This window comes from Martes martes, assembly GCF_963455335.1.
Source record: "Martes martes genome assembly, chromosome: 7".
NCBI classification, from domain to species: Eukaryota; Metazoa; Chordata; class Mammalia; order Carnivora; family Mustelidae; genus Martes; species Martes martes.
The window spans coordinates 5251091-5273877 of NC_137894.1; the positions used below are offsets into that span (position 1 = coordinate 5251091).

At 51.2% G+C, this 22787-nt stretch overlaps 2 protein-coding genes across 2 annotated transcripts; both read right to left on the reverse strand.

The window, feature by feature from the left end:
* Positions 1–1272: 1272 nt before the first annotated feature.
* On the reverse strand, positions 1273–7440 carry NGRN (neugrin, neurite outgrowth associated). Its single transcript, XM_080808657.1, has 3 exons — positions 7263–7440; positions 6746–6856; positions 1273–2657 (listed from the first exon to the last, which is right to left on the reverse strand). Exons 1-3 carry the CDS (start codon positions 7424–7426, stop codon positions 2048–2050), a joined length of 885 nt encoding a protein of 294 aa, XP_080664783.1. The 5' UTR covers positions 7427–7440; the 3' UTR covers positions 1273–2047.
* Positions 7441–7688: 248 nt separating this feature from the next.
* Positions 7689–19829, reverse strand: TTLL13 (tubulin tyrosine ligase like 13; the record flags this gene model as incomplete). The annotated part of the gene is given in 15 exon segments (XM_080808152.1): positions 7689–8306; positions 8309–8437; positions 8779–8890; positions 9676–9855; positions 10157–10337; positions 10636–10821; positions 13256–13440; positions 14078–14309; positions 14588–14673; positions 15013–15156; positions 15558–15714; positions 16178–16308; positions 18350–18468; positions 19189–19229; positions 19570–19829. Coding segments are annotated over 15 exon segments (2358 nt in total). The 3' UTR covers positions 7689–8091.
* Between the last annotated feature and the right edge of the window lie 2958 nt (positions 19830–22787).

Here is a 22787-nt window from a genome sequence, read left to right on the forward strand (position 1 = left end):
AGAGCCCGATGCGATGCGGGGCTCGACCCCAGGACCCTGAGATCATGACCTGAGCCGAAGGCAGAGGCTTAACCCACTGGGCCACCCTGGCACTCACCATACTTTTTAAATCATAAAAAATCTGAGCCATGATAGTGACAAAGTAGGGAGAACAGAGCCTTATCTGCCCACGGCTGTATTTTTTTTTTTAAGATTTTATTTATTTATTAGAGAGGGAAAGAGCATGAAAGGGGAGAAGGTCGGAGAGAGCAGACTCCCTTTGGAGCTGGGAGCCTGATGTGGACTCCATCCCAGGACTCAGGGATCGTGACCTGAGCCGAAGGCAGTGGCTTAACCAACTGAGCCACCCAGGCGCCCTGCCTACTGCTGTATGACCAGCACCTGGATTCTCCTACCTTTGACTGGCATGTGACAGAGCCTTGCCATTCATCCAATGCCCAAGTTAACAGTAATCAATGATACTGTAATTGCTACTAGTGACATTTGAAATAGCAATGAGATTCATGAACAGACTCAATGACAGGCTTAGAAAATCTATTATTTTCATTAAACATCCTGCATATATTTAAATTCTGAATAACCTGTTTTTTGCCAGTGACTTTTTTTTTTTTTAAGATTTTACTTATTTGACAGAGCGAGATCACGAGTAGGCAGAGAAGCAGAGAGAGGGGGAAGCAGGCTCCCCGCTGAGCAGAGAGCCCGATGTGGGGATGGATCCCAGGACCCTGGGATCATGACCTGAGCCGAAGGCAGAGGCTTTAACCCACTGAGCCACCCAGGCGCCCCTGCCAGTGACTCGTTACAATGAGGCCCGGCTGCAAACTGTCCTTGGACTCTTCCGGTGATTGCGCATGTCTCATTCTGTCTGTCTACTGATTGTCAGTTTCTGGTTATAATGAAGTACCTCTTCAAGAATCAGTAAACTCAGGGGCTTATCACCTGTTCTCGCCATCTCAGCTCCCTTGGAAAAATCTGATGACACCTGCTAAATGAGATGCTATTCAAACTTTTGAAAGTAGCCAGAGATTATGTTAAGGCCGTAAAGACTTTGCCTGCTTTTTTTTGGGGGGGGGGGGTCAATCCCCATACTCAATCTCTTTCAAAGCCCCAGCAACTGAAGGAAAGAAGAGCCGCTTTACACGAGGTGATCAGTGAAGGACTAATGTCCCCATTTTTGGCTGTCAAAGCCTATGACTAAGCAGGGTGAACTGCACAGGGCCCTTTGCTGGGAACTCCTCAGACTCCATCTCTCTCCCAGTATTTTTTTTTTTTAAAGCTTTTATTTATTTATTTGACAGACAGAGATCACAAGTAGGCAGAGAGGCAGGCGGGGGCGGGGGGGGGGAGCAGGCTCCCCACTGAGCAGAGAAGCCGACACGAGGCTCGATCCCAGGACCCCGAGATCATGACCTGAGCTGAAGGCAGAGGCTTAACCCACTGAGCCACCCAGGCACCCCTCTCTCCCAGTGTTTAAGGACAAGGGACCTTTTGCCTCTTTCCCTCCATCCCTCTCCAGATTCACACATAAACCCTCCCACAGCAGAGAGCACCAATCAACACAAAAGCTACATTTTACTTTATTTTTGCATATAATGAAAACAATTGGACTAAGCAGTTCCCAAACTATCAGTGTTCATTATTCAAAAAGTGAGTGAGGTCAGAAGGCAAATGTTGCAGTCTTCCCCAAACACATACTGCAAGTATCACAGAGAGGCCTAACAACACACGCAACATGGGCTGGTTTCAACACACAGAGCCCCAGCAGGAAGGGGGAGCATGCGGATCCACGTGGGTCAGACAGGAGCAGTGCTCCAGGACACCAGAATGTACCTGGCGGTCATTAACCCTGCCCTGCCATATACATCTGCCCTGCGAAGTTCACTGGCTTTCGTCAGATTCAAATCTGACCGGCTCTTTCCTCCCACCTTCCAGGCTCATCATTTCCTGCTACCCCAAGGTGGAGAATCCACACACAGAAGTCCAGGCGGCTCCAGACAGACTGTCCCAGCTGTGTTTCGCTTGGCACCTCCACAAGCCACGCTCCAGCTCAGATTCTGTACAGGAAGTTCCCGTTGCTATCGAAGAACTCTCGCCCCCTCTGGACAACTTTGCTGCTGAAGTTCTGGCCACCCGGCTCCTCTGTCTTCAGATCTCCCAGCGTGTCGCTTGGCAATCCATAACCATCAGTTCCTCTCTTGCCCGCACCGTCGCTGGTGGAGGACTTCTGCAGCTCTCGCCGATGACCTAGGGCTGCTGCAACAGGCACGGAGTGTTCCTCCTCCGGGACCTGGATTCCTTGATTCCCTCCCTTCTGTCTCCGTGGTGTATTTGTACCGTGAGTGTTTGAGTCTATCAGGTGCAAAGCTGTGCTCTGACCCCAGCCTCTGAATGAGGATTCACCCCTTGGCATCAGCAAAGAGCCTGATCCAGAGTGGCTCGCAGAGAGCGACTTCAAGGTGTCCCCAGAGCCGGGGAGCTGCTGGAGTGAGTGCGCAAGTCCAGCTTTCTTAAGGACTTTTTGATCCTGCTTCAGTTTCTGCTCCAATGTGGGTACAAACTTGCTTTTTAAAACCCTTCGGATCACATCAGTGCTGACACCAAAGCCTTCAGCTAATCTAGGAACTGACCAGGACTCTGCAAATTCTTTATGTAAATACCTAAGGGAAAAAGGAGCAGGTTTTTTCAAGTTGTGAAGCAGTCCGCTATCAAAGTAGCTAACTGACAATACTAGTGATACCTACGTGGAAAAAAAAAAAGGGCTTGGAAAAACAGCAAACATGGCCTCTATCTTGTACACTGAACGGCTGTGTTCCATTCCTGTGTGCTGACACCAACACCCCACCACTCCTAAGTCACTTTATTTCCATCAACTAAACTCCTACTGTGCACCAGGCCCCAGGCAGATCCTGGGGATGCACGAAGACTGTCCTTCCCTTCAAAGAACATACAGTCTGGTAGTGAAGACGCATACTAACACATGCAACACCACAATGATAAATTCTAGCGGAGGATGCTGTCAGAGCACCTGGGAGAACAGGGACAGGCTATCACAACACCTGTGGTGGCTTGGGAATTGCCTCAGAAGTCCACCTATAGCTGGTCTGAAGGGTGAAGAGGACTAAGCTGGCAGAGGGGAAGAGACCAAAGGTCCTGATGACAGAGAGAGCATGTAAAATGCAGAGCAGTCCATCACCATTGTTACTCGTCTAACAGTGAGGACAGGAACAAGATCACGTCACGCTTATGGAGTTTAACCCAAAGCAACAGTGAACCAAGGAAGGACTTTTATTTTTAAGTGGGTGTATTAAAAAATAGCAGAACTGCAATTTGGGACACGCAAGCTATGGCAAACCATGTGCAGGTACAAGAAGGATTTTAAGCAGTGGAATGAATGCCACAAGGAGCTTTTCATTTTGAAGGTCAATCCAGGGCTAGTTTTCAGTGGTAGGACTAAAGACAGAAAAATCAGTCAAGAGCCTGTCCTGGAAATCCAGGCAGTCTGAACCGTGGCAGTTGCAAAGAAACCAGAAAAAGGAAGAGAGTTGAGAACTGTTATAGAAGGCCAAATGGTAGAACTTGGTAAGGACTAAATATCGGGGGTAGACGTAGGCAGAATCAGGCTTTCAGCTTGAGTGACTGGTGGGACCATTCAGGAGTAGAGTGACAGCAGGAACAAAATGATGTGAACAGGGAACAATGATAAATTTTGTTACTCTGAGTTCGCTATTTTATTATGTTGAGTTTGAAAAACCCGTGTGACGTCCAAAGGAATACGGTCTAAGGCATGGTTGAATATATACAGGTTAGAAGAAAACCATAGACTGGAGATGACAGATTTGGAAGTCGTAAGTGAAGAGCAGGGGTGGTTGAAACCACATGACTGAAGTAGGTGGAGATAAAATGACCAAGGACACACTTCTAAAAAACAGCAGTATTTAAGATACAGGAGGAATGAGGGAAACCCAGGAAGGAAAGTGAGAAAAGCAGCCCTAGGGGCACCTGGATGGCTCAGTGGGTTAAGCCTCTGCCTTCTGCTTGGGTCGTGGTCCCAGGGTCCTGGTCAAGCCCCACATGGGGCTCTCTGCTCAGCAGGGAGCCTGCTTCCCTCTCTCTCTCTGCCTGCCTCTCTGCCTACTTGTGATCTCTGTCAAATAAATAAATAAATAAATAAATAAGCAGCCCTAGAAATAAATAGAAGTGAGCAGTACCTTGAGTTAAAGGAGACGAGAAGTTCAAGAAAATACACTACAAGATCAAATGCTGCAGAAATATGAGAGGCAAGAGACCAGAGTGTCAGGAATCCCTAGCAGTGAGGAAGTCACCGATAAGATTTGTGGACAATGGTTTCACTGTTGTGACCAAACAAGGACAGGCAGCCAGGGAGAGCGAGCTGGGAACAAAATGATGAGGGAGAACCTAAAGCTGACAGATGGAGGTCTCTGAGGAATTAGGTACAACTATGACCTAGTGCAGAGGCACTGGTCCCAGACAAGTAAAGGGCCACCGTTTCCCCTAGTTTGTAAACACTGAGAACTGGAAGTAAAGAGGAAGTCCAAGAAGCTCTAAAGGGATCTTAACTAATGGTCAGTTTTTTCTTTAAAGTAAAAGGATAGTGGCACCTGGGTGGCTCAGTAGGGTTGCAAGTTCAATCCCCACACTGGGTAAGAGACTACTTAAAAATAAAATCTTAGGGGCGCCTGGGTGGCTCAGTGGGTTAAAGCCTCTGCCTTCGGCTCGGGTCATGATCCCCGGGTCCTGGGATCGAGCCCCACATCGGGCTCTCTGCTCAGCAGGGAGCCTGCTTCCTCCTCTCTCTGCCTGTCTCTCTGCCTACTTGTGATCTCTGTCAAATAAATAAATAAAAATCTTTAAAAAAATAAAAAATAAAAAAATAAATAAAATCTTAGGGGCACCTGGGTGGCTCAGTGGGTTAAAGCCTCAGCCTTTGGCTCAGGTCATGATCTCAGGGTCCTGGGATCGAGCCCCGCATCAGGCTCTCTGCTTAGCAGGGAGCCTGCTTCCCCCTCTGTCTGCCTCTCTGCCTACTTGTGATCTCTGTCAAATAAATGAATAAAATCTTTAAAAACAAATAATAAAAAAAATAAAGTAAAAGGATTGCTGTTAACCACAGAAAAGGATGTGACAGGAAGATATGGGAAAGCTGCTGTTCAAGAGGGGAGAGGAGGATGACATGAGAGGTGCCATAGGCCCACAAAATCTCCTTGCTCTACAGTCCCCTTTCTTCGAAGTGTCACCTTCAGAGTCATTCTAACAGGAATGGGAAAGCACAGAGAACATATGGAAGCCTACTTGGCAATATTCATCAAAACACAAACCCACTTGCCGTTGTACCTATCAACTCTACTTCTGGGAATGTACAACAAATATACCTGCCTGGTATGTGAAGGCTGTGTATATTCAGTAGAGCACGATCTGCGACAGCAAGTCAATGCAAACAACCCACATACACATCATGAAAGACTAGTTAACTAAATTATGAATTACTGGGGCTCCTGGCTGGCTTAGTCAGTAAAGCATGCAACTCTTGATCTCAGGGTCATGCTTCTGAGCCCCAGACTGGGCACAGAGATTACTTTAAAAAAAAAAAAAAAAAAGGTTATGATTTACTAGGATTTCTCCAAAAAAGAGCTTTCTGTTCTTAAGTGGAAAGGTCTATGAAATATCTGAAAAGGGGTTCCTGCCTGGCTCAATCAGTCGTGCATGCTACTCCTGACCTTGGGGTTATGAGTTTGAGCCCTGTGTTGGGTGTACAGATTATCTGGAAAAAAGAAAAAGAAAAGAAATATGTGCGAAAGGAAAAACGTAGAACAGTATTTACAGCATTCTGTTTGTGATTAAAGAAATGAATATAAAAATCTATATTCATACTCCTATTTGCATAAGGACACCTGGAAAAAGGCACAAAATAGTTCCATGGGAGACTGGCTGGGATTAAAACTATTTTTTAAGACTGTATTTATTTATTTGACACACAGAACGAGGTGGGGGGAGAGAGAGAGAGAGCAAGCACAAGCAGGGGGAATGGCAGGCAGGGGAGAAGCAGGCTCCCCACTGGGCAAGGAGCCCCATGTGGGGTTTGACCCCAGGACCCTGGGAGGCCATCCCGGGATTAAAACTTTTCAATGTATAGGGGCGCCTGGGTGGCTCAGTGGGTTAAAGCCTCTGCCTTCAGCTCAGGTCATGATCCCAGCGTCCGGGGATCGAGCCCCACATCAGACTCTCTGCTCAGCCAGCAGCCTGCTTCCCTTCCTCTCTCTCTGCCTACTTGTGATTTCTGTCTGTCAAATAAAATGTCTACCTTAAAACTTTTCAATGTATAGATCACATTACAATGTTCTAATTTTGAGACTTATGTAAGGTACTGTCTATTCAAAATTTAAATTTAAATTTAAAATTAAAAATTTTAAGATACAGATTTTCTCTTCAGAAAAACCTACGTAACCAGGGAAGCCCCCATCCCTGACCTTAAAAACGTCACGATCTATGATTCTGAGGTTAAACGATGTGATGTCTTCCAGCCTACTCTTTTAAAATGTCAGCAAAAACGAACCAACTGTGTACTAATGTTAAGAACTGGTAATTTAGATGACGAGCTTAGGGAAATTCGTTATACTATTCTGTCGTTGAGAAATCTTAATAAAAAAGTAAAATATAAAAATAACGTTCTAGGCCCCCGTATTCATCACTTCTCGTCACAGCTGATCCCAACTGCAGTGAGTCTTACCGGATCTGTTCCATGGCTTTCCACGTCAGGGTCCTGGGCGGAGCACCCGGAGCCTCCATTTGCCTCCGAATTTTCTGGAACCGGGCGGCTTTTTTCTGCCGTTTCAGGGTGCTGGGGGAGAGAACCAATGGCAGAAGCCATGCGTGGGAGCAAAATGGGTGGCTGAAGAGCCTCGGACTACATCACAAAGAGCCCAGCCCTCTTCTCTTTGTTTGCAAGGGCAACCAGGCCATGTGTGTTGGCTCAAACCTGCTCCATACACCTCCCCAGAAATCTAATAGCTAACACAGCCCGGAAGCATGCCGAACTTTCTAAACGGGTGATGAAACGCGTCACTGGTGAAGAAAGCTGTGGTCCCAAAGGCGCCGCACGCCCGCCCCTGCGCCCCTGACAACGGGTAAGAAACAAGAGCTGCGGCGGATGCGGAGGCACCACGCCCGGCTCCTAGCGGGCGCGGCCTGGAGCGCAGAGGCGCGAAGCCCCGCTGCAGGCTGAGGGCCCAGGAAGGAGCCGGTACCTCTCCACCTCCTGCAGCTCCCTCTCCTCCGGCTCCCAGTCGGAATCGGGGTCCGGCTCGCGGCCGAGAGAGCCGGGGTCTGCCACCCCCCGGGTCGCGAACCCACAGCGAGCGACAGCAGCACGAACACGCACGCCCAGCAAGACGCCCAGAGTAACCGCCATGTCGACAACAAGTCTTCAGCAGCCGGAAACGCGCAGTACCGGAAGTCTAGGGGCGGGGGCGGAAGTGCACGGGCGGGCCGGAAGCAGGGATGGTCGCAAGTCTCTCCCGCTTCCGGCCGAGGACTGGGAGACGGGACTTGAAACCCCGCGCTGCCCACCCTTCCCGGCTGTGAATGTGGAGAGTATTGAGCCTGAAATGCAAGGGCCAGAATGACGTAGAGGACGCTCCTGCAAAACGCCATAAACTTTAATAAAAAGACGGATTCATTTGCCAAGAGCCGCCCCTCCACCCCAACGGCTGCCCAGGCCAGCCTGTCTCCGCCACGACGGCGTTAAAGGCGTCCCCTCGGTGGTCCTCTGATGGCCACAGATCCCTGCCTTGGGCACCCGGCTCCTCTGGGAAAGGGGCTTCTTGTCGCCAGGATGACCTGCAGCCCCGGGCCGCACCCGGGGTTCAGACCCATCACCTAGCAATAAATCCAGGCTAAGGTTTGAAGGGCGGGGATGAGTACGTGGCCGACCCTGGCTCCTCTTCATCTTTTAGTCTTTACGGATCTGAAAATAATCTTAGGGTATTGAGGAATTCTTGATGTCTTTGTGTTTTTGCCTTGTGCAAACAGGGTTCCTGGCCAGGGCTTTTCAAACTGAAGCTTGGTGACAGTCTTTCATTTAGCAAAGATTGAAGGCCCTCCGCCCCTTTGGAAACCCGAGGGGCCTCTCCAGGAGAGGTTGAGTGCTGGGCTTGCATCCTGCGTTAACCAGTGGTGGCTGAGGTCGAGGAGGGCAGTGGTCTGCAGCATCAGGGGTGCAGAGGCAGGGCAGAGAGTGAGATCACGGGCTTTGGGTGCTCTGTGTTCAAAGGCTACCGAGGAGGGCAGGCACAATCAGTCCATGAGCCACTTTCCACTCTTTCTGGCTGCAGAAGATAGCCTTGCTTTGGGGTTAAAGAGGATGATACTGATCCTGCCAGGGCTCTGTTTATGGCTTCTAGCCTTCTGTTGGCTTGGCCTTCTGCAGTGGAAACATGGGTCCCCTGAGTTGGTATTCACAGGAGGTTCCTCACCTCTTTACCACCTGTTGCCCCGTTACCAACACAGAGGAACAGCATCCCATGCTCCCCTCCAGCATCTATACCAGGCTGCATTGTAATTGTGTGTTTACTTGTCGGTTTCCCGGTTAGGTTTGTTAAGTGCTGGGGCTGTACTTCTGCCATTTCTACCAGGATCCACTACCTGTCCCACTCCCACACTGGTGGAGGTGTCGTGTTATATTTTGGGAACATCCCAGCTGTAATGTTTGCTACTGGGAATTTACCCAAGTCAGAGTGACCAAAGCTGGTATTGTATACTTACGGCTAGTGAGCCTGACTCGGGCACTGGAAAAATAGCGCCTTCCAGGTGTCTTCATTGACAATGAACAGGGGCTGATGGCTGCTGGATCTCCCATCCAGCTGAAGTTCTTGGGCTGTAGGTGGCACCAGGAATGATGTGGAATTGCAGCATTCATGGCTGGCAGTGGCCCTAAGATCCTGGGGACCAATTCGTGGGCCCGAACTGGATGCAGGAAATGAGGAGGGCCCTGCTCTTTGGCGGCCCTTCTCAGGAGGACCAGTGGGACCAGACTCACAGATTGCAGTTCCTGACTGCACAGCCCGTCCTGGTGGCATCTAGGCTGGAGGAGAAGAGCAGCCCCTTACATTTCTTTTGAGGCTGGATGGAGCGGTGTGAGAAGATAGGTGACTGAAACATCTCTTCTAGGCTGTGGCCACTATTTAACCCATTAACTCCTTTGGGGCCCAGCCAAAACTGAGGACTCAGCAGGCTTGCTGCTAGCCCAGGGAATAGTGAATGCGGCAGCTGTTCTGTTGGCCCAAGTCTGTTTACTTATCACCCGTTAGAGCCGTGGTACTGGCAGTGCTAGGGAGAGGTTACACGGAAGCCACCGAGGGTGGTGGCCTTGTTCTTTGTCAGTCATGAGTTTGGGGTTATTGCAAGACTGGAACATAGAGAACAGCTCTCTTAGGAGAAGGGTGGGAGCTGCACTGGGCCAGACGTCATTACCACAAACAAGGGAGCTGGGGAACAAATGCAGAAGGAACCAAGAGACCCTTTCCCAACACCCAGCATACTCTGCTCTCCCGGGCTGCGCGCCAGATACCATCACATTAGCCGCCTGTGCTGTGACCACCACCGTATGCTGCTGCAGCCCATTTTCCCGCGTTCCGTGAGATGCTGCGTAGGGACCCTCACCAGGTACTCATGAAGTTTTTTCTGGCCCTGGCGGCTGGGGTGCAGCATGCGGGTGAGCTGCTCTACAATACCCAGGCTTCGGATGAGATTCTCCCTCTGGAGCAGAGCCTTCATGCGCTCGAGCTCCTCCTCTTCCACAATCTCTTGAGGATGCATGGTATCGAGGCGCGCGGGCAGCAGCTGTAAGGTACATGAGAGATGAGTGCAAGATCTCCAAGGGGGTGTCCCATGCCATCATGGCTGGGGGACTCCTTCCCACTCCACCCCCACCGCCCTGCCCCGTTCCCTTCCCTGACCCTAGTGGAAGGTGCCCTTTGCTATCCATTCTCTCACCTCCTGGTCCACCAGGTCAGATCCAATGTACTCATTAGGAACTCCTCACTCCCTTATACAAGAGGAGGAGAGGACAGCAAAGATTCCCTTCTCTAGGAGTCGCAACCCATCTCCTGCAGAAAGGCAAGAGCTACCAAACCCCTGACACCTCTTTCTCCCGGGTCCGGTTCCTGTAAGCCAAGTGGGTGGAAAGTCCCCGGAGCCCGGCCCTGGATCGGCTCTTCTCCCCCGCGGATTCACCCTGGTTCTGGTCCCTGTTTTCCTTTCGCCTCTTACTGCCCGAGTTCTCCTGCTGTTCCTGCTTAAGGCGGATCTCTTCCAGCTGCTGCCTGACAAGACACAGCAGCTTCAGACACTGGAGAAATTGTACCGGGGAGAAGCAGGGTGAGGGGGACAGGGTATGGGAGAGTGGGGAGTTACGATCTGTTGCGGGGATTGACAGGAGAAGAACGAGGAGGAAGACGGGAAGCCCGCTAAATGGAAACGGAGTCACTGAGAGTCTGATAGGACATAGGACCCCATTCCTCTTTGCTCAAGTGTCCGGTTTCCTCCCTGCCCTGCTGGGGAGCAATTCAGCTTCAGGACAACTCCACCCAAGCGGACAGAGGAGAATGCAAGGCCAAGTACCTGGCACACTCCTCTCTGGCCTTGGAAGCAGCAGTCTCCTGGAAGAGGGAGCCATTGTGCTTGAAGAAAGGTGCGTACTTGTCCGTGTCGGGCCCAGGGTAGATCCGCCGGTATCCCCCGAGGTGGGAATCCTCATAGCGTTCCTGGTCCAGTATTGCAGCATGGGATGACTCAATTTGTTCTCGCCTATGGAAACCAGGCTCAGAGTGAGTCAGGAGGACCGTGAGAATGTGCAGTGGGGGAAGGAAGGCTAGCCAAAGCTTGGAGGATCTCCTGCTAGCTTCACGGCCTTTCTGTCAGTGGCCCACGTAGGGAAAGCTGCCAAGGCCATCTGGCCAATCCCACCTGTGTGTAGCCATGAAAATAGAGGCTTGACTTCCAGAAATCTGATTTCCTTCCTTCCTTCCTTCCTTCCTTCCTCACTCTTTCTTTCTTTCTTCCTTTCTTTCTTTTTTTCTTTCTTTGAAGATTTTATTTATTTGACAGAGAGAGACACAGCGAGAGAGGGAACACAAGCAGGGGGAGTGGGAGAGGGAGAAGCAGGCTTCCTGCTGGGCAGGGAGCCTGATGCGGAGCTCGATGCAGGGCTCGATCCCAGGATACTAGGATCATGACCTGAGCTGAAGGCAGACGCTTAATGACTGAGCCATCCGGGTGCTCCAGAAATCTGGTTTTCATCTTAAGTGCAAAGGGGTCCCCTCATACGCTAGCATTCCCAAGTTAACACCATCTTTTGGGTTTCTGATTGTAATCTGTGTTAATGACAGAAAATACAGAAGCACAAAAAGATCAAACGTCCCGTAGTCTTACTGTGCAATTAGCATATTGGTTATGAGCATGGACTCAGGCAGGACCCCGGAGTCTGAATCCTAGCTTTGCGCCTAACTACCTTGCTCTTTCTTTAATCCTCCCTTCCTTTCTTCTTTCAGACAAAAATGGGATCATACAGCAACATTTTCAAATGGCTTCCTAGTAGTCAAGTGATTCTATGATTGTACTCTTGTTTCTTATTTTTTAAAGATTCTATTTTTTTTAAAGATTTTTTTTCTTTATTTGACAGACAGAGATCACAAGTAGGCAGAGAGGCAGGCAGAGAGAGAGGAGGAAGCAGACTCCCTGCTTAGCAGAGAGCCCGATGCGGGACTCGATCCCAGGACCCTGGGATCATGACCTGAGCCGAAAGCAGAGGCTTTAACCCACTGACCCACCCAGGTTCCCAAGATTCTATTTTTTTAAAGTTTTTATTTATTTGACAGAGGGATAACAAGAGCAGGAACACGGTTAGGGGAAGTGGGAGAAGCAGGCTTCCCAACGAGCAGGGAGCCCGATGTGGGGCTCCATTCTGGGCTCTGGGATCATGACCTGAGCCGAAGGCAGATGCTTAACTGACTGAGCCCCCCAGGCACCCAAGGTTTTATTTTTAAGTAATCTCTACACGCAGTCTGAGGCTCGAACTCAAAACCCTGAGAACAAGAGTCACACACTCCACCCACTGAGCCGGCCAGGCCCTGCTGTACGTTTGCTTAGTAAGTCCAGTAGTTGGGGTGCCTGGGTGGCTCAGTGGGTTAAAGCCTCTGCCTTTGGCTCAGATCGTGATCCCGGGGTCCTGGGATCGAGCCCGGCATCGGGCTCTCTGCTCAGCGGGGAGCCTGCTTCCTCCTCTCTCTCTGCCTGTCTCTCTGCCTACTTGTGATCTCTGTCTGTCAAATAAATAAAATCTTTAAAAAAAAATAAGTCCAGTAGTTTTCAGCCCTTTCCCTCACTGAAGGACACGATTCCTACAGTCATGTGTGCAGTCCCACTGTGGGAATACCCACTGTATTTATAGTTCTACTTCCCTCCGTTCACACATTTGAGTGCCTATGTCGTGTTCCAGGCCCTCAGGATGTCATGACAGATCAAATACACACTGGCCCTGCCTATTGCAATGCAGGTGGTGAAGAGTGATGTTGTTACGGGAATAATTCTAAACCTACTCCATTCGTATGTATTATTAACATTATAATTTAGTATCAGCCACAAATCGCCATGTTTGTAACCCATCTTATAATGAAAGCAACAGTGGGTGAAAAAGACTGATTTCAACAATCCCTTATTATGGAATGACTAGACTGTTTTCTGTTTCATTATAAACTTTCTAGAGGAGCTTTGTTTAAAAACAAAAACAAAAGCAAGAAGAAACAGCTCATCAGACCACATAAAGCTCCTTATGTGCTAACAGGAAATAGCTCCAAATGACACTGCTAAGCATGGGACAGAGAATGTGAAAGTTACATTATTGTCTGGGTAAAGGGAGGAGAACAATGTGTGTGTGTGTGTGTGTGTGTGTGTGTGTGTGTGTGTGTAGGTATGTATGCATTAAATATTTATCCAAGTACACACATGACCCAAGGAACAGAGATTGGCTTGTCTGGGGGAATACAGTAGCTGGAGAAGAATTAAGAGATTATTCACAGTATCTTTTGAATTTTGAACATATTGTCTGTGATATGTAACATATTATCTCTGCAGAAAAAAGTTATTCTTTGTAGTCTGTCAGCCCTAGACCACCTTCCCCACCTAAAGAAGCACTCGTACGCCCAGGCCAGTGGTAACAAGACAGCTCAGACACCTGGAGCACCTCACTTCCCGTGGCTGCTGGTGGTACTGGAAAAGCCGCTCCTTGACTCGACGCTTGTCCTCCTCCATCACCTTCCTTTTGTCACAGCCTCGGAGGTTGACAAGGGTCATGGCATCGCAGAGAAGTGCATCCTTCACTTCTCGATCGAGGCGGGAGTCAGTGGTGAAGCTTGGAGAGTGGTTTACCTGCCAGGAGGAGTCATGATCCACCCTGTTCCCAGACCACCGAAATAGGAGTGGTCTCCTGGAGACCTGACTGAGGGTATAGTCAAGACATCCCTCCTGGGGCGCCTGGGTGGCTCGGTGGGTTAAAGCCTCTGCCTTCGGCTCCGGTCATGATCCCAGGGTGCTGGGATTGAGCCCCAAGTTGGGCTCTCTGCTCAGCAGGGAGCCTGCTTCCTCCTCTCTCTCTCTGCCTGCCTCTCTGCCTACTTGTGATCTCTGTCTGCCAAATAAATAAATAAAATCTTAAAAAAAAAAAAAGACATCCCTCCCACAGAGGCCTCAGCCAAGGAGGCTGGGTGTTTTTGACTCCCAAGTCCACAGGACTGTGCCACGGAGATCCCTCTGATACCCAGACAGCCTGATTCTATAGATACAGTGCCCCTAAAGACAAAGATTACATGAGGAACACTTGGGATCCAAATCCTGGACCGGTGGCCAGACCACACTCAGATTTGACTCAGCAGGTGAAAAGCGGAGAGATCTTACATCCCCACCCCAGGGCCACCACATCCCCCATTCTCTGCACGTATGTGCCAGGCATCCCGTTCAGGGCGGCCCCTGGACCTTGGTTCTGCAAAGCCCAAAAGACATTCCTCACCTCCAGCAGCCAGGGCTTCAGCCTGTGGTCCAGCAAGATGTCAAAACCGAGGATCTCAAAACAAGCACATGTACCTCCGCTCAGATATTGGGGAAAACAGGTTCGGTAGTTGTGGCGAAGAACAGAATGGGCTGAGATGATGGTTTTGATGATGATGTCCTCGATGTCCCCCCACAGCTCTCCGGGGTCGTAGCCGTGTTCTCGCAGCCAGGCGTTGAGCGTGGACAGCTTCCTGCGAGGCCCAGTGCTCAGAGGACCACCCATTTCTACACCAGTGGGTCTGGCCTACAGGCAGGATGGTCCCTACCACTACCCCTACTTCTGGGTGCCTGCATGGGAGCGTGGAGCGGGGCTTACTGATCAGGGTGGGGGGTGGGGCCGCACTTAGAGGTCAGGCACAGGACAGGGGTCTGTAAAGATGGTTTTCCTGAGCATTTGGCCTCCCAAGAGCTGACTCAGCTTTTGGGCTGCTGAGACCGTAACCTGAGAGCCATCAGAATTAGGGAGTACCTTTTACTGCCCATAGCATCATCCCGGACAAAATTCTCATTGTGTTTGTTGATAGCGTAGTTGGTCAGGTGCATGCAGACGTCATCCTGGGAAGAGAGCGGCCCCGTGGCTCAGACGGCTTCCCTCCAGCACCCTGTCTCTAGCCCTTCATTGCCTTTTGATCACCCATCCCTCCCCAGGACAGCTCATCTCCCGTCCGTCTTCACCTACGAACAGTTCTGTAAGCTCCTGGGGAAAGGGGCAGGCCAGGCTCCTCCAGGAAGGACCTCGTAGCACTCACCACCCACCAGATGCTCTCCTCCCAGTCAGGTGCCAGGGTTCACGGGTGACAATGACAAGCCTCTCTACTTGGTTTCTCCATGGAACCTCAGGAGAGGAGGGCGCCGCTCTGCCCCCCCCCCCAGGACTGCCAGCTGGCCCCTTACCAGGTTGCTGTGGCTGGGCTCCACGTAGGGCATAGTGGCAAAGCGGGCCAGGCCCTCCTCATACATGAAGATCCGAAGAGGGTCGCAGGACGTGATCAGGACATAGATCCGCATATCAAACTTGAAGCCGTCAATGAGGAAGGGCTGAAAGCACGCACACCCACCAGGGAAGAAAACCTTTGAGGTGCTCGTTCTATCCCATGCACTGTTGTAAGCGTTTCAAATCAGAATACCTCATTTAATTTTCACAGTAACTGTATGAAGCATAAAATAGTTACTGTTATCATTCCCATTCAACCGATGAAGAAACTAAGGCACAGAAAGCGTTAGAAATGGCCCAAGATCACACATTTAAGAAGTGGGAAAACTCAGACTGAGACCCAGAAAGGGTTCCTCTGAAGCCTGGCTCTGGCCTGCCTCCGAGGTGAGGGGAAGCAGCAGGAAGGGGAGGAGCTAATGGGCAGGCCGGCTTCCTCTCTGGCACTGGGAGAGACGAGGCACCCAGGGCTCGGGGAGGGCCCCGGTGGTCCCGAGGCACCCTTCACCTTGGAGATGTATTGCTGGCAGATCATATGCTCTCCCGGCTTGATCTCCCGGGGGTTTCGGGTGATGAAGATGCCCCGTCCCTGGCAGCCGCTGTCCGGTTTGCAGATATAGGTGCGGGTTTTTCGCTGACGGCCATAGGACTGGAAGTCCCCAAAGCTACATGCAGAGAGAGGCAGGTCAGAAGGGGTTCTGTGCGGGGCGCCTGGGTGGCTCAGTGGGTTAAAGCCTCTGCCTTCGGCTCAGGTCATGGTCCCAGGGTGCTGGGATCGAGCCCCACATTGGGCTCTCTGCCCAGCGGGGAGCCTGCTTCCTCCTCTCTCTCTCTCTGCCTGCCTCTCTGCCTTCTTGTGATCTCTGTCCATCAAATAAATAAATAAAATCTTTAAAAAAAAAAAAAAAGAAGGGTTCTGTGCATCACAGCTGAGCCAGGCCCCATGGAGCTCTGCTCCCGTCCATGCTCTTCCTGGAGCGTCTGTCTCAGACCTTCTTTTCTTAGACCAGCTGAAACTCTCAACCCTTGAGACTTTCTAGGTCACAAGGCCACAGTCTGGAGGGAACTGAGATGGTGAAACCTTTCCTCCCGGAGGACATGAGCCTGGGCAGTGGGGGGCTCACTCACTCTGCAGGGAGACACCAGGTGCGGGGGAAGATGTTGTACTCGGTAGGATAGAGTTTCTGCATGCGGTTGAGGTTCCGAGCCAGCAGATCTTTGCGGCAGATTTCGGTCATGCCAGGAAAGTGGTTGATTTTCTGAAACAGAGTCAGTTGGTTAACGAACCCCACCAGCCGAGTAAGCAGCGGTCCCTGGGGCCTTGGGCATGCCGGGAGGACTGGGAAGGTCAAGGTAGAAGTCACGGTGGATGAGGTGCTTGGGTGGCTCAGTCAGTTAGGTGTCTGACTTGATTTCAGCTCAGGTCATGATCTCAGGGTGCTGAGATTGAGCCCCTCATTGGGCTCCGTGCTGGGTGTGGAGGCTGCTTAAGATTCTTTCACTCTCCCTCTGCTCCTCACCCTTACCCCCAAGCACATGCATGCACTCTCTTTCTTTCTCTCTCTCTTAAGTGTGGTGGGGTGCACCTAGGTGTCTAAGTTGGTTAAGCATCTGCCTTCAGCTCACGTCATAATCTCGGGTCCTGGGATTGAGCCCTGTGTCAGGTTCCCCACTCAGCAGGGAGTCTGCTGAGTCTCCCTCTCCCTCTGCTCCTCCCCCCTGCTTATGTGCTCTCTCTCTCTCTCAAATAAATAAAACCTTAAAAAAAAAGGTCACAGTGGGGGTAATCCCTGTACCCAATACCCTAAGGGAGAAAAGGAAGGTTCCCTAAAGCAAGTGAGAACCTCCTCCTTGGCCTCTCCCAAAACACAAGTCCACACTGAGGTTGGGAAATGAGGGGCAGCAAGAAGGATTCACCAGGACTCTGGGCCTTCTAGCTGCCTTATAACATCCCCCAGACCACTGGAGATGCGTCCTGTAAGAATTGGTGCATGGGAGCACCAGCAAATGAGAAACCCTTTTCCAAAAGATCAAAGGAAGTCGAGCAGTCCCAGGAATGCCCTGCCGCGCCACCCCCAGGATATGGCGTTGCCAAGGTGCCTGCTGGAACCTCAGAGCCAGGAGGCAGCATCTCGCGTTGGTTCTGGGCTGTCTCACTGGCTTTACCACTCATCCGCTGCAGGAACTTCGTGTTTCTGAGCCTTGGTGTCTGCTTAACAAAAAGGGTGTCTGCCACTCAGGGCTGGTTTTGAGGATTTCATGAGGGAAGAGTGTAAAAGCGCTTAATACCCCAAGGAACGCTGTTCATGTTGCCTTGCTCGTCTTCCAACTGCTTCCTGCTTGACCCTTCTTTGGGGCTCCTCAAGCACTTCCAGTTCTCTCTCTCTCTCTCTCTCTCTCTCAGGCTCTTCTCCCATGACTTGTAAAACAAGTTACAATCTCCTCCACTCCCTTCCTGGCTTCGCCTCAAACTAAGCCTGCAGACGATTCTAAATTCTGGAATTGCTAACCACCACAAAGACCCCATTAAAGGTCCGGCTTAGTCAGTGGAGCGTGTGACTCTTGCTTTCCGGGTTCTGAGTTCAAGCCCCATGTTGAGTATAGGGATTAACTTAAAAATAAAATCTTAAGGGGCACCTGGGTGTCTCGGTGGATTGGGCCTCTGCCTTCAGCTCAGGTCTTGATCTCAGGGTCCTGGGATGGAGCCCCGAATAGGGCTCTCTGCTCAGCAGGGAGCCTGCTTCCTCCTCTCTCTCTGCCTGCCTCTCTGCCTACTTGTGATCTCTCTCTCTGTCAGATAAATAAATATCATCTTTAAAAAAAAATAAAATCTTTAAAAAAAAAAGACCCAATTAGAGGATAACAACAATGCCACGAAGAGGCTATGATCTTTTGTGGACGCATCTTTCCTGACTTCCTTGCTACCGTGCAGGAGCCCGCACTGACTCAGTGGATGCCGATGCTCCGCTAAGCTGCTTAGAAGCCGATCACTCGGCCCGCCTGGCTGTGAGCACTGAAGCTGCCTTCCCCTTAGGTGGGCTCACCTGCCCTCAAGGGCGCCAGGTGGGCACGGATGCCTCCAGGCAAATAGTGCCCAGCAGATCCTTCCTTCCTATAATAGAAGTTCCAGAAACCCAAGAGAATTTTTCCTGGGGAGCAGAAGCCCTGGCCATGGCCTTTCCTGCTCTGCCCAGGGGGACAGTCACAGAGGGTGGCAGCCACAGCTGCCCGAGCAGAAGGGGGAGAGGACTCATTCAGGGACCATGGCCCCTTTTAGGCTCTTGGGCCCGGAGGTTGTACCTGAAACCTCTTCATGTCCATGACTCGTTCCAGTGAGACGGAGCAGTCTGTCCAGTACACAGTCCATTCCTCGTCCTCCCCCACCTCCTTCAGGCCACACATTTGGGCTGCCCGACGCACTGTGGAGAGAGGGGTTTCAGTGGTGCCAGCCGGGACACTGGCAGCAAGCCTGGGGGTTGTAGCTGGGTCAGATAAGGAACAGACTTGGCCAGAGAGTGGGTTGAAGACGGAGGTGGCTCTTACCTCCAGTGCTGCAGCTTAATTGCCATGTGACAATTCCAAGTTCATGAGGCTGTCAGGGCCCTTCCAAAATCCGTGACAGAGAAAACTAGAGCCTGGCTCTCTGATCCTGTGAGTCTTCTCTCTCTCAGCTGGGGTGGTTTCTGACCTGCAGAGCCGACCCTCCGGAGGGGTCGCACTGGCACCTCCCACACGGGGTGGCCCCTGGCCCAGATGGCAGTGGGCACGGGAGGAGATGAAAAGATAGCTGACCTAGCTGGTGATTTTTTTCTTTTAATTCCTCAAGCCCCCTCAAGGGCTTCCTTGGGGGAGGGGACCACAACCATATTGACCTGTTCTCATGTCAATTACGGTAAAATCTGGGAAGGGGAGAGCAATGGTGACCTTCAGTCGCTTTTTCTTGCTAGATAACAGCGGGATTCCCACTACCACTAAGACAAACCAGAACAGTGATGTCTCAGCTGCTGGTAGCTCGGTACTGGTTATAGGCCAGCTGAACGAGACGCAGGGGCTGGGAGCCTGACTGGGGACCATCCCCAGAGCGAAAGCTGCAGGTGCCCTCTTATGGACAGTGGTGTGTGAGTGAGCTGGGTGCTTACCGCTCTCATACTTGCAGTTGGTCAAGTTGATGGCCAGGGGTCTGGAAGGGAGGAATAGTAGAAATCAGGCAGAGTGGGATAAAAGACAGACCCGAGGCTTCCAGATACCCGACACATCTACAATGCAATTCATTGTCTCTAAAAGCCACTTGAAGACCAGGATGATAGAAATGGGCTGAAAATGCAAACCAAGCCAGCTCAAATGGTTCTGAATTTTGTGTTTTTGTAGTACCAAAAGGTTAACGATGTTCCTGTACTGCCTGTCCTCTTTTGCAGATTAAAGGGAAGACCCCCCCCACCCCGCAACTGCTGAAGGGACGCCAAGGGGTGACTCTCTTCTGCAGCCAGGCAGGTGAGGGGACCCAGGCACCTGTCTGTTACCTGCGTTTCCGCCTTCTCTTTCTCCTCCCCACTTCTAAGTCATCTGAGTCAGCTGGGGCTATGATTTTCTTTGGAATTTTCTTGGCTACAATAGATAAGGACACTCCATCCCCAAATTCCTTATAGTCAGCCTTTGAGAGTTCCTGCTGAGGAGAGTTAGAAGGGATGGTAGCTTCTCCTTGAACACACTCCTCCTCGGATTCCTCTTCCTCAACGTAGTCTTCCTCCGACTCGCTGGTCTTACAGGTATTTGGCTCCATCCTCTTAGGTTCTGAGGGGAGAGGGGTGAGAGTGAAATATGTGTCCGAGCTTCCTTCCTCCAGGTCCAGGAAGGCCTGCGGGAGTCCACGCAAAGGATCTCCTTCATGGTGTTACAGGGGAACGTTGCCGCCCCTACAGAACAATCCCACTACAGAAGGGGATGGTTTCCTGGTAGGTATTGGGGGCAGGGGATGCCTGTGAAATGTTGGAATGTTGGCTTCCCCGACAAGTCCTGATTATCCGAGATCACCCCTCCATACAACACGCTGGGGTGCACGCAGAAGCTGGACAGAGCTGGCAGGGACCGTGATCATGACTTTTTTATTCCTGAATGGGAAGGAGGGGATGGCTGGGCTCTTGGGGGACCTTCGATTTTAAAATGGAGCTGAAAACCAAAGGTCGTCTAAGCCGGCCCTTTCCCTGTCCCCATGATTCAGTTTCTCCATGTGTACACCCTGGCACTTGATGGCTAAGACCCCTTGGGCTCTGCTGGCTGAGGAGGAGCCCCTGGCGGACACTGCCCACCCGAGATTCCGAGGAGGGGGTGGGGGCTGCTGGGTCCGCCCCTAGCGGTCCGAGGCTGGACTCAGGTGGTCGCTCATGTCCACCCTTCGCCCGGCTTCTGCTCCTTCCCGGGCGTCGCTGGGCGTCCGGGACCGCCTCCTTGTTCCACAGGACTGGCCGATCGCGAGGGGGAGCCCGCCCCCCCCTTCCGGGGTTCGCTCCTAGCTCAGAGGTCCCGGCGGCGGCGGCGCCTCGTACGGCGAGCCAGCAGCCGCCGCCGCCGCCGTCGCCATGGACACGAGGGCGGCCCCCATTGGAGAAGCGTTCTGGGGGCGGGGCCTCCCCGGAACCACACCCACTCGGGCGCGGGCCGAGGCCATCTTGCGCGCGGGGGGACGCGCGTGCCCTGGTGGCTGGCGGTGGTGGCTCCGCGGTCCCGGCTGCAGCTCTGCGGCCGCTGTCTGGGGCATCAGCTGGGACTTGTAGCCCTTCCGCTTTCTCGCCGCTTCACATGCGTCTCATCCTATCCTATCTCGAACCCGGGGGGCGAGTCCGGAATTTGGCCAAGTCTGCCTTCGGGACAAATACCTGCTCGCCTGCCTTCAGTGTTTTAGTGACCTGTGCTGGACCGCGTCCGCGCTCGGGAGGGACAGCGGCGAACGGCGCGCACCCTGCTGTGCTGAGTAACAAAAGGGCCTCATCACAGAGCTCCTTCACCGCTCCTCCTATGCGAGTCCCCACACTCTGACTTCTGACGGCCACCTCCACCGAACTCAGTCCCGCCTGCCATTCTAGACTATCCCGTGTGCCTCAATCTAGAGGACGCTTTAAAAACTCCCTTCTTGGGCGCCTGGCTGGCTCAGTGGGTTAAGCGACTGCTTCCGGCTCAGGTCGTGATTCTGGAGTCGTAGGATCGTGTCCTGCCTCGGGCTCCCTGCTCAGCAGGGAGCCTTCTTCTCCCTCTGACCTTCCCCATCTCGTGCTCTCTCTCTCTCATTCTCTTTGTCTCAAATAAATAAAAATCTTTAAAAAACACACACGCACAAACAAATAAACAATAAACTAAAACGTCCCTCCTTTAAAAAAGATGTGGACATCCTTTGATTCATGTTTCTTAAGCATATATTGTTACTCTCTTCGTGAAATGCTTTGGAGTCCCTTGCCTTCCAGGACTATCACTTTTCTCATTTTTTTGCACAAATATTTTGGGTTCCAGGCACTATTCTGGGACCTGAACCATCATGAATTCTTGCCTGAATTTGCCACCACACAGCAACCTCTTAACTGTACTCTCTGGTTGTTCTTCCCTCCTTACCCATCCATTACATCTTCAGTATTTTCTCCCTCTCTCTTTTTTTTTTAAAGATTCTATTTCTTTATTTGAGAGAGTGAGAGAGAGCATGAGCCAGGTAAAGAGGGAGAGGCAGACTCCCTGTTGAGCAAGGAGCCCCACGTGGGACTCAATCCCAGGTTCCTGGGATCATGACTTGAGCTGAACACAGATGCTTAACCAATGAGCCACCCAGGCGCCCTTAAGTATTCTTTCTAATGCAAATCGGATACTCCCCAATTTAAAACTCTTCAGGGTTTCCCAATAGATCAAATCCAAAACCCCTTGGTTACATAGGCCCTCTACCAAAAAGCAAGCAGAGGTGGAGAGGCGCTGGGCTGGATCACGCCTTCCAATTTTTCTAGGGTGCTCAAAGGGGAGTATGGAGGGTCCCCTAAGTGTTCCACACTTAAGCTTAGGAAAAGCTTCTAAATCCCCCTTCTTGGGACGCCTGGGTGGCTCAGTTGGTTAAGCGGCTGCCTTCGGCTCAGGTCATGATCCCAACGTCCTGGGATCGAGTCCCACATTGGGCTCCTTGCTTGGTGGGGAGCCTGCTTCTCCCTCTGCCTCTGCCTGCCACTCTGTCTGCCTGTGCTCGCTCACTCTCTCTCTCTCTAACAAATAAATAAATTAAAAAAAAAAATAAATCCCCCTTCTTGACAATTCACGAGCTATATAAACAGCTGGGAAGTACCACCATAAAGAAAACCTATCTGCTCCCCAACCCCCACCCCATCTTATGAAAGAACTTAGTTTGACCAGAGAAGGCTTTCCTCTGAACAGCAGTCCTGGGGTAAAAACCTGGTATTTGGGCTCATCACCTGGGATACAAAGTCCATTTTGCTGTAACGGTCATTTGCACTTCCTTCATACTGAGCAAGCAAAACAAAGTGATGTTAATGGAGCTTGTATATGCAAAGCCTCACAGAAAGGAGCATAAGCTAAAATTACTGCAAGGTGCCGAAAAAAGGAAGTCGACCCCAAGTTTTTTATAGGAATTTAAATGTCAAATATATAATATTTAAATGTAAATATTAAACTTTTCTTATAAACTTTTTTTTTTTTGGTGGTACATATTCTGCCTTAACTCAGTGGGACCTTATAGCATCTTCTGGGATATAAA

Bases quoted from the DNA above. Each gene is read 5' to 3' on its own strand.
- NGRN (XM_080808657.1), bottom strand. From the start codon at position 7,426: ATGGCGGTTACTCTGGGCGTCTTGCTGGGCGTGCGTGTTCGTGCTGCT. The intron at 6,857-7,262 runs GTACCGGCTCCT...TCTCTCCCCCAG, and splicing joins GAGCTGCAGGAGGTGGAGAG to CACCCTGAAACGGCAGAAAA. The intron at 2,658-6,745 runs GTAAGACTCACT...TTTTTCCCTTAG, and splicing joins AAAGCCATGGAACAGATCCG to GTATTTACATAAAGAATTTG.